Here is an 11445-nt window from a genome sequence, read left to right as displayed (position 1 = left end):
TACACTTATTTGCCGATTTCCTTGATTGTAAGATCTAAAAGTAATTGAAACGAAAGAAAATGGGCCATACTTGGAGGGAGAGCCTTCTTAATCTTATCAACCTTCTCCTTCTCGGTTACCACAAGGGTGTAGAGAAATCGACTGCAACGAATCTTGAACTTCACATTGTCCTTGTTGGTTTTTATCTTGACCGCTAGAGAGACATGCGGGTTAGGTAGACGATCTTACACTTCGCATCGGAACGGTGGGTCTTCATCAAAAAATCCTTTATGCGAGCTACTTGTTTCGGCATCCTCTAAAAAGAAACAGCGTGGTAACTAAAGGCACTCATACTAAGGGTAGCTCCCAGCGGCACCCTCCACCATCTAACGCTTCGATCAAGCCGCCACTTTACAAGGGAAATCTCTAGATTTGTGGGCTCGGGCAACGAAGAATCACCAGAAGAGCAAATGGCAAGCAGGCTAGACCTGACCTTACTGGGTAGCTGAGGTTGAAACAAATCAAGAAACGAAGTAAGATCGAACTTCACAGGGTTGGAGGACAAACACACTTGCTCTAGACAGTGCCGCCACGGAAACGCCGATAAATCGGAACGAGAATAAAACTCTAGCAAATTATGTTCCTGAGATCCGACGAGAGCTTTAAAAACTTCCAACCAAGTGTTAGCCCAAAATACAGCGCCATCAGTTGGGAAAAGAGTGTAGACAACGTATATAAGATCGTTAACCTTATGAAACTTCTGAAATAACCTTAAAACGGATTTCAACTCGGAGGTAGTTAAAGAGCGATATCCGCTATCAGCTAACTTTACTAAATGCTTGGCATACGCTTGGGTTACTGCTATGTGTCGAACTGGACAGGCAAGAAATTCCTCAATCACACAGGACGACGAACTCCACTTAATTTGCCCAAGCGCGCCCAAATCTGGTTCCGACCAGATTTCCTTGACGTTTGACTCCCAGAACTCCAAAAGCCAGGACATCGCAAAATCATAGGCTTTTTCCAAAGAATCCTCAGAAGGCATGGGGCCGTGCGCGATCTCATTTCGCAGGTAAGACATCCACGAAGGTAGTCCAATATTAGCCGCAAGAGAATAAATAGGGATTGCAAACCCACTGCGAGTACGATCCTGGTCCTCACTAGATACAAGACTTATGAAACGCATAACGGCCATAGCCAATGCCTGGGTTGACTTTTGAAACCTTGCTAGAAGCAACTCGTAAGTACAGATGATGGCACGAGGAATTTTGGAATAGTCCATCCGGCTTAACCATATCCGCATAAAAAGCAATGCCTTGCGCAAAGCAACATCGTCGGAGGATTTTAAGCAAGACAAAACATAACGAAATTCATGAATGGAAAACCAAGGAACTAGCCTACAGCCGACATACATAGCCCGATTCAGGCGTGCTCAAAAGCGTTGTGGCGCTTCAATGAATAAACGGATTAAAACAAATATGTGGTGCCATCAAAAAGTACCATTATCACCTTCCTCTGAATTCTTGTGACTTTGTGCTTTGAAATGCAGTGTTTTTTAGCTTGCACACATTACAGCCAAGATATCAAGGAAGGGAAGGCTAATTTATGACTTATATAATTACACTAAAATTTATTTATTTATAGGGGCACAAGACTTGCTTTATGCCCTACTAAAAATATGTTTGCTAAACAAAGTCGATATCGACCCCAGCATATTTATGGATGAGAAACGAAATTAACGAGTCTACGAATTTCCATTTTGCATGCCATTCAGTTGACGAACCATGTTTTCGTACGTATTTTAAGCATCCTGCATTGTACAACTATTCAAAACTGCTCATTTTTGTTAAGACGTTGTAGCGCTCATCCAAAACAGTTTTATGTGTTGATCGTGACTAATTTTCAAGTGTTTGAAAAACATAAGTTGCATAATTTTTATCAAAATAACGATGGGGATACGCTTATGTAATACGATAGTGGTTTATCCCTCGGTTCCAGTGAGGCGCCACTTTTGTACTTCGAATTAGCCCCCTTGTACCTCGCTGGGCGGGCTGGCCTTTTGGGCCATGCCAATAGCCCAGACACCTTCTCCGTGCTGAATGTATATATTCTGCCCGAGTATTGTGTCTTCTTTCGTCTTCAGGGAGTCCCGGGACGCTACACTTAGCTATAACCGTGGTAGTTGATCTCTTTGATAAATTTTAAGTCAACCTTTTAGCTCATCCATTGCCTAACCTGGATCTATCTCACATTTTCCGAATTTCTTAAAAAGGGAGCCATTTGACGTGCATTAAGGGTTGAGTTCATTTTTTACTCAAGGAATCACATACCCGGCTAGGTCTTCAGGATATTTGGTCCAGAACTTTCAAATCAGACCTTGACCTAGTCTGCGCTACTCTCATTTTTAAGCGTTATTTTTTAGTAACCGTTTATGTAATTTGGCATATTCTTGGTACTACAGATGCGGACTCTGAAGCTAAGGCATCCCCTATCTAATTTTCCATAAGGAAAATTTTAACTTTTTATTCGTGAGCGTAATGGCCATGAAACTGCAGCAGTTCTAGACAGAGATTTTTCATTCAAATAATGGAAGTAAAGGAAACTAGAGTTGTGAACTAGATCTTGGTTGTGATTTTTCTGGAAATGGGCAATCTGCCATTTGGTCGACTAACTGAGATGAATAATAGTGACTCGTAACGGCAAATCCGCACGATACAAAATCAACAATCATTAGCGAAAACATGTGAGTAGTATGAATTAAAATGGAGGAATTTCACATACGCACTTAACGGTTGGTGGGGTACTACGAGCGTAACAATGATGTGGGGATGTATGTGCTTTTATTATGGTTGTTATGCCCCGCGACTTCCCTGAAGATGAAGGAAGACAACACTCGGGCCGAATATGTCTTGTTGACCTACAGAAGGGTTTGGGGCTAATGGCTTGGCCCAGAGGCCAGGCCAGCCAGCGGCGGTTTAGTGGCGGAGCCCCCAGGCGGGTTGTTACTAAAATCGAGAGCTAAACGAACAGTTGACGTGTTACAATAAAGGTAAGCGGAAAACCAAGTAAATTTTGACACTGATGCGTAAACACCTGGTACAGTCACAGTGTTTGCTGGCCATCTTCAGATTTCCTCCCTCGCTTATAAACCAGGGAATAGTGCTTTGCAGAGTGGCTTTCACTTGGGTGCATAGCGGTTTGCTTTTGTTAAAGTTGTTTTTAAAATGGGAAGTGTAAACCATATATTTTTACCCAATATGTGAAGCAATATGGGGCGAAGGTTAATAAACAGCAGAAATTTCATGCATGAATTTGATCATAATCCGACAATCGCCTGCTTTTGTATAAAAGCAGACCAAATGTAACCGCACACTTATGCAAGATGATCAGCTGATTTAGTGATTTTTTTGAAACAATAGTAACAAATTGCACAAAGATTCTTTAAATACTTGAATAACTGAAACAAAAGACTATTCCATTCTGTTATTATTTCTCAATAAGATATAAGTTTGCGAATGCAATTTTGTAAGAAGCTTTGCTGCTATGAGAAAAGAATAGCTCTCCCCAGCTCCGTTTCTGCCTGAGTTTTTTTTCCAAATGTATTGATCAAGGCGGTTGTCCACTGCAATCATAATGGGAATGAGGCAGTATCTATCTGCCTACTACCTTCCCTTCCATCCTAAAGTTCAATATGCGACCTCTTTATGGTAAGTTTTGTAGCTAATATAGATAGAAAATCTCGCGCTGCCTTGTAAGAATGTACTCCCTTTCAAATGGATAAACAATATTGACGGCATCTGATGAAGTGCAAGTTCTTCTTGCATAAGTTTAATGTGCATTGCAAGTTCAGCCCTCGTTGCTTGACCCTAGGGGAGAAAGTCATAATGGACAGTGGCGTTTCTTAAGAATGAAGTGGATGAAATGTCTTACGAGTGATGGGATGGGTAGTGGGTAGTGAAAGGACTGCTTAAAAAATATCAGTGAAAAAGTTAGCGGATATTGGAATTAAAAAGTTATTTTTAATCACAAGTCAGTTAGCTAACATTCCTTTCTCAAAGTGGATAACGAATTGCCAGTCTTTGTATTTTATTGTCTGACACCTATTAATGCATGGCCTGTGGAACCTATTTGCTTAGCTTACAAGTCTCTTTATTTTCAGTTAAATCCGAATTGATGTGACGACAGCAACCCTTATTTCTTCAAGATCAAGAAGAGTGGGCCATTCTGAACATGACTCTTATGTCTTTGAGTGGTTTATCACCAAGTATGAATTTCTAGAACCATCTTTGGTGATGCTTTCCCTTACTGCCTCCCTTCCATAGCTTCGGCAGCTATGGAACTGAGTTCAACTGGGTTTAAATCGGGATTTTACCATGTGAGAGAACAAAGAACAAGAAAAAAACCGAAGGTGAAGTGAGAAGCAATATACATATGGAGACCAATGTGCACAAATAATAGCGGGGATTTTATGAGCTCCTGAGAGTTGCATCAAGCTGCTGCAGCCAACTACACAGGCAAATGAGTGAACCACTACGGTCATTTAATAGCTTTACATTGAATTAGGTACAGCAATAGCATTATCTCTTACTACTTATTATCGGTTACGCTCACTCTAAGTGCATGCATAGATGATTTTATTCATAAAAAAATAGGAAAACCTGCCATCATCCACATCAGGTTCAGATACTTTAAACCTTCGACTGTATTTTGCTAGCAGGCTTTTTTGGCATCCAATTCTGCGTTTCTGACAGCATTACCCTGACATGCATATGTGTAGTAACGTAATCTACGGCTACAACTAATGGCAAGAGAACCTTCGCTACAATTAAGCAGTAAAAAAGTTATAGGAACAGTGATTTCATATTTCACTTTTGTTCGAACATAAGATGGATGCAGCTCCCTTCCTTGAAAAGTGGGCGCCAAGAAATTGATAACTATGCGCTCAAGCGAGTAGACATTGACATTTTACATAATTAAAACCTAACGTAGAGTGAAAAATGGAAAAAAGAGCTTCTTGGGTAAGGCAATACAAGTAGATTATCAAGCATACATAGGGCTAGTGTAGCGTCCGGAGACTTCCCTAAAGACAAATAAAGGCAAATGTTAAAGCAGAATATGTATTGTGGAGGTCAAGAAGGGGTGAGGGGATACCGGTAGGGCCTGGAGGCCACACCACTGGGCAGAAGTACATTGTCCGAACCCTTCAGTGCCCGTGTAGCCAAAACGGAGAGTTAAACAAAGTAGTACAAATCCAAGTCTCATCAGTCGTGATGTCGGTAAGACTTCCACGCAAAAATTCCTTTTATTTCAAAGCGGGATTGCTTACCTAGGGGAACATCGCGCACCATGTTTAAGGAGAGCACTTCCCTGCCGCGCCCATGGGCGCGCGGGAAAAGTGGGGATTGTAAGGCATTCAAAAACCGCATCGCATAGCCAAAAAATGGTCTGCAAAACAAAAATGTTTGTTTTGCCTAAGTTAGCAGAGTTAAAAGCAAACACGTATCAGTGCGAGGAATCCATTGGGTTAAAAATAATATTATCAAACGGTTGATAAAAGTTACTTTTGGAAGCCACGAAAGTACATACACACACCGTTATGCATAACTTAGAAATAAAAATTACCTTAAAGAAACATTGCTTATTTATGGGAAGATTTTGCTGGAACAAATTCAAAACCATTTGGTTAGCAGGAAATCTGAGATTCTGCTTTGGGTTTATCGTAACTGGTGCGCATGGTCCCTAACACTACCTATCTCTTTGTTCCTGAAGTAAATTGTATGCAGAGGGGATAATTAATGTAAGTGTAGCATGTTGACTGCTTGTTTACTCCTTCGTTTTGGTGTTACTGGCACTTAAGGCTCTGCCTATGTACTTCCGTCCAGCGGCATGGACTCCAAACCCTACCAATGGTCTCCCAGCCATTCTAGAAGACTCAGGGCGCTACATTGGTGGCAGCAGAAGGCAAATCCGACCCTAAGCAACACCGAACCTGGTTTCAATTACTGAACGGTAAAGCTCAATGTTAAGGGCGTGTGTTGCGGACGGGATAAGCTGCGGTGACCTCTAACAGAAGGCCATTGTACATTTGTGAAGCGGCCTCGCCTCCGGGCCGTATCAGTAGACCCCGTTCAGTCCTACTGTATGACGGCAATGAATATTCTACCCTAACATTATCTTTGTTCTTTTTCAGGAAAATTGATAGGCGCTACATCAGAAAAGCAAGATCTTAATCAATTTTTTTTTATTTCTATAAACCTGTTCACTTCTAATTTTGGTGGTCAATTAAAACCATCAATGAAAATGCTGGCATTTTATACCTTAATGGTAAATCCTACCCACTTATAATCCCCGTATTTGAGCATAATTGTCTCAATAACAAAACTTTGAATTTATAAAATCTCTGACTCTGAAATTGTTGTTTCAAAATGTTACAACTGCTAGGTTATCTCAGGTTCTTTTGAAAGAAAACGAAAAAAAATAATGACTTTTAGTTGAACAAAGGAAATTCATGTACATCATAGGTACTTAAAACTTATTGATAGAACCTGGGCAGGGAACTAGTTGCTATGGTTATCAAATAAGTCACAATAAACCAAAATGCTATAATTTATCGCAAAGACTGACTAGCTATTATAAAGCCTTAAAGAATGAAGAGGCTACGAAAACAACAATTATATTGACGACGATTCGGTGGGGCTGCATAAAAGGACAAAAGATTTATTTGTTTTGCGCATTAAATGTTAAAATCTAGAAAAAAATCCACTCGTGGAATTCTTGTGGCCACTGTTCTGGGTCAGTTATTACAATGTAGTTGGATCTTTAAAACACTCACACGCTAACAGCAGAAGGCATTCGTCAATCTTCCGTCGAAGTGGGAAGATTGTGGTATCCAGCATAAATGGCTTATGCCATCAATTCCGGTGGATCCATAGTAGCGCCCGCCGCGTGAACTAAAATGAAGAGATTCACTGACCCTATACCACTCATCGCAGATCACTTCTCCACAACGAGCGCAGTGTATGGGACAGTCGCTATATGTAAGAAAATCTACCCAAACTGGATTTATGTGCCAGCTTATTCTCTTCCCAGTACTATCCGGTGGTCTTTGATGGCCCCATACCACTTCTTCGTTTGTCTCCATGTAAATGCTGTAAGCAGGTCTAAAGACGACGTTTTGAAATATCCTAGTCTGGTGCAGTTTCAGTCATGTATAGTCTTAATGCGGAAAGAAAGGTCGAAGTGATTGCCACTGGTAGACGTGGCTTCGATATTCCTTTTCCGGCCAATTTCTGTAAAACCTCCACTTACAACACATTATAAGAGTTTTAGCGATACGAATTATTGTTCAGTAAGTTCGAGTCCGCTTCCCATAGAGCCACATACAGAGGCATTTTTTTACGTATTTTCCAATAAAATGCTGTAGTAAGCCAACTTAGGTCAGAAAAAGGTCTGCGAGTGGAATGTTTCTTATTTTAAATCTAGTATTACACTATCTGGCTATCCCATGGCACTGATGTAAGCCTCAATAGTCTCTAGATAAGTGCTATGCTGTCGACCACATTTCAGCGAGACTCCTCAGTGCTCTGCGTAGAGGCTTTAGATGTGTGAGGCTGGATGAAGCTCTACTGACAACGTTCAGAGGGGCCAGTGCGCGAATGGAAAACTATGACACCAAGAGCACAAGAGATCAAATAAGTAATTTCAACACTTAAACAAACATCAGCCTTTTACAAAAATATGCATAAATTGCAACAGTAACGTAAATGATGTTTAACTGGAGAAAAATAGCTCTCATGATATAAACTGACAAAGACAAAGCTCCCACAGCAGAGAGCTTAGGATTTCCTAAATGTTTTACTCCACGTAGCCGACAATAAAGGAGATCTTAATCATATCAAACAACGAATCGTTACGGGTAGACCCCATGGGAATCCCGAAAAACTAGCCCCATGGCAGAGGTGAACCTGCCTTTCCCAGCCTAACAATGGGCTTAGTGTTCAAAGGACGTGCCTAGCCTGTGATGGCATTTATTGGGCCACTTTTAAGGTACGAAAATTTGAATAATTAGGAAATGATTGCCAACAACTAAATAGCAAAAAAACGTTTGAATTAGGATTTCTGCAGAAAGTTCTCACAATTACGCCTAATAATTTGGCAGTAGAATATGACCTGTGAAATTTTAAGTAATACAATCCATCTATGGCACAGAAATGCCTATTCATATTGTGAAATAGAAATTTAATGCCGGTTTTAGAAGCCTTAATCATATATTCTGGTAAAAATACAGTATTTAGGGAAATAAGGAAGGACAAATTCAACAGCACAAAATTCGTTTGCGGTACCCCTCAATCTTGAATGGCTGCAGCCATCGCTATGTTAATATGGCGTTCCATTCATGTAATGCCTGGTAACGGTCCATCAGGGCTCCTGCAAAATTTACGAGCCATATATAAACTCATAGATTCGGGTGGTTCTCTCACTCTGCGCTCCTCCTGAGGATTCCAAGTGGGAATTGCGAGGATTAATCGCACAGATTTTATGCATTCACATATGGGTTACTGTAAGCTATAGCTGTTGCACTACTTTCGGCAGTTGTCAAACTTACTCCTAGTTTTGATACCGGGCTAACTAGGGCCCCGTTAGCGTACCTTTGCCTGGCAGCCTGGACTCCGGACTATGCCAGTAACCCTCACCAAGCCCTTCTATGCGTCAGCAGTGCATATTCTGTCCATCTATTATGTCTTCCTTCGTTGTCAAGGTGGCCTCGGGGGGCCACAGAAATTCAGTGACGTTGGGTGTCATTAAGGTAGGTAAGGCCTAATTATAGTCCTGCTTTTGACGTCATGTTACACATTAGAAAAAAAGCAATGAAATTGCGGGCCATTTAAAAAGACCACTTGAAATGTTGAATGCAAAACAAAGTGACATGTGAATCAACACACCGAATTCTGCATACAATTCCCCAATCGAGTAAACCGCGATTCGGTACTTGTCCTTTTAAAACCCAAAAGAGTAAAGTGGTTCAAAACTTCGTCACTTGTGACAAGTTGGGTTGACATCAAGTCGTTCAATATGGACCTGTAGCGTCCCGAGACTTCACTGAGGACGAAAGGCACATAATACTCGGACAGAATATGTGTATACATTCAACGTACAGAAGGCATAGCCCGGAGACCAGCTCACTCGGTAAGGTACAGTGGCTAAGACACAAAGTGGCCCTTTAACCAAAACCAACAGTTAAGCAAACAGCCAACGTATTACAGAGCTATAAATGACAAGAGCTTCATTTAAAACAAACCTTATTTAGAAAAATAAAAAGATTGAAATACGCACCGATTTGTTAGCTACTCGAAAGTAACATTATCTACAATGCTGTGAAGTACGTGGAAGGACTTTTCATAGACAACTGATTGTGTATTTCTTGAGAGAGGGAATTAAAATGCAACGAACTTGTATATTTGTTGCGTTTTATAAAACACACATATTATGCACATGTAATGTAGTCCCAATACTTGATGTTTCGCCATTCTAAGCAAAAAATATGAAGGGATTAGGTGATGGACAAGAAAGTACCCAAGAGCTACATTTTGCACAAAACCATTCCATGGCCAAATACACGCAGTGGTTTGCGTTCTGAAAAACAACTCCTTGTAACAATTCAAAAATCTTCTTATAATATCCTTTGTAATGTACTCTTACAAGATTTATCATTAATAAACTGGATAGCAATTTGTTTTTCTACATAAACTATGCGTGTTTACGTACCACTTAATTGTACAAATGCTTCAAAGAAGAACAAGAACATTGCTGTTCTGATTTATAGCCTGGAATTACTTTGGCTAGGGGCAATAGAAGTTCAAAAATTGTAAATTACTATGTTTACAATAGCTCAAAATTGGGGAAGTTGTGGATTGGTGTTTTTAAAATGAGGGACAAATTTTGTGGTATTTTATGACCGATTTTACCGCTAATGCGCCAGTAAAAGTGTAAGGCCTATTTTGGCAGAAAATTGGCTTAAAATACGAACTTAGAAGCAGACCAATTTATCCTTGAGGAAGAACGACATACCTTGTGTTTATTAAAATACGGAATGCAATGTTATCGCTTCATGTTACTTTTGATTAACGAATTTAAAAGTTGAACAACTTCATTTCAAAGCCATTCATTATAATCTAATGGTTAGCTTATCAAGCCCTAAAATGTGGAATACTTTATTACATTTTGTAAGCAATCCCTTTTTAGTTTAAATACGGAGGGACTCCATGGAACTACTTGCCCTATTTTCCCATTTTAACTTTTTTTCGCGTGTACCAGTAAAGAAAAAGCATTCTCACCACTTCACGAATTAGATGTCTATATGTAACCTAGCACTGCGACGTCTGACTTACTCGACTAGGAATTGTCAACTTGCCAAATTGCCAATGTGTGGGTGATGGGTAATGAAGCATTGGCTCTCGCGACATCTAGTTGAGTGGATAATCTTGGACTAGTGGTTTATGCGTGGAGACTCGGTTTTGGACACCATCTCGATGCCGCATCTTGAGTAGAAATGGGACCAAAGTTTATGGCGAACATAGAAACTGGTGGTTACTTGACCCTACGCAAAAATTGGGGCACCAGAAATAGGACAGAGCAATGAAATACCTTAACGTTGGGATGTATCAGCTTCTTTTACAAGCATTCTTTTTTGGCGACAGGACTGTAGTGGACCTTATTCCACGATGTGCAATAGGCAGAGCAATTGGCTAGTTAAGGATGCCCGCATAATAAAAACCACCTTCAAAACTACTCGGAGGAGCATCAGCACGGAAATGGTGGAACCAAGGCATTGGCTGTTGGAAATTCCCCAACAAAGTGTACAAGCATCGTAAAATTTCATGTTTTTAAATTCAGTGTCAATGTGAACCAAATAACTTCAGAGATATAATAAAAAGTAATCTAATGTCACGCACGAGGACTACGCAGTTGCTAATGCACTACTGCGTGCGCTTGGCTTGCCAACAATTGTCAGATTTGCACTTAAATGATAATGAGGATAAAACGTATTAACAACGAAGGAGTTAAAACTTTAAACACATATGTTTTCGAAATTTAAGAGAGCCTTATAAGGAATATTCCCTTTGAACCCAAGTCCCCTACCTCAATTTGTTCAAAACTTTGCCATGCCCTGCATAGATTTGTAGACTTCGAGCATTTGTTTAGCTCTTCTTCTGAATTTCCGGCCCTTAAGGCTCTGCTTTTGTACCCAGGCAATCTGACTTCTATGCACGTCGGCAATACATATCCTGCCCGAGTATCATACTTTATTTAGTCTCTAGAGAAGTCTTCGGGTGTTACATATGCTAAGATCATCGACATATATGATGAAGAAAATTTAAATGCCAGAAAAATAGTATAAGCTAGTCTAGAGAGTGAAACGTCGATTAACTTTTTGGAATAAGATTTGCGCAATAAGATAACAAGTGC

General features: G+C 40.3%; 3 protein-coding genes across 3 annotated transcripts in view; 1 reads left to right on the top strand and 2 right to left on the bottom strand. All coding sequences in view use genetic code 11, as the record gives it.

The window, feature by feature from the left end:
* Positions 1–5: 5 nt before the first annotated feature.
* On the bottom strand, positions 6–292 carry EGR_01187 (60S ribosomal protein L38; the record flags this gene model as incomplete). The annotated part of the gene is made up of 3 exons (XM_024490436.1): positions 6–34; positions 71–193; positions 229–292. 3 exons carry the CDS (start codon positions 290–292, stop codon positions 6–8), a joined length of 216 nt encoding a protein of 71 aa, XP_024355255.1.
* A 113-nt stretch (positions 293–405) lies between these two features.
* EGR_01186 (LAS1-like protein) lies at positions 406–1393 on the bottom strand (the record flags this gene model as incomplete). The annotated part of the gene is made up of 2 exons (XM_024490435.1): positions 406–484; positions 981–1393. The coding sequence occupies 2 exons, from the start codon at positions 1391–1393 to the stop codon at positions 406–408; spliced, it is 492 nt and encodes a 163-aa protein (XP_024355254.1).
* Positions 1394–4312: 2919 nt separating this feature from the next.
* EGR_01185 (hypothetical protein) overlaps positions 4313–11445 on the top strand; it is a gene marked incomplete at both ends in the record, with an annotated part of 10431 nt that continues 3298 nt past the window's right edge. Inside the window, 7 exons of the mRNA XM_024490434.1 lie at positions 4313–4392; positions 5609–5661; positions 6170–6303; positions 6533–6718; positions 9803–9923; positions 10117–10202; positions 10873–10912. Of these exons, the coding sequence (XP_024355253.1) occupies positions 4313–4392; positions 5609–5661; positions 6170–6303; positions 6533–6718; positions 9803–9923; positions 10117–10202; positions 10873–10912 (700 nt within the window). The remainder of the gene's footprint in view (positions 4393–5608; positions 5662–6169; positions 6304–6532; positions 6719–9802; positions 9924–10116; positions 10203–10872; positions 10913–11445) is intronic.

This window comes from Echinococcus granulosus (genome assembly GCF_000524195.1).
Source record: "Echinococcus granulosus chromosome Unknown EG_S00004, whole genome shotgun sequence".
Classification (NCBI taxonomy): domain Eukaryota; kingdom Metazoa; phylum Platyhelminthes; class Cestoda; order Cyclophyllidea; family Taeniidae; genus Echinococcus; species Echinococcus granulosus.
This window is presented reverse-complemented; position numbering and strand designations above follow the sequence as displayed.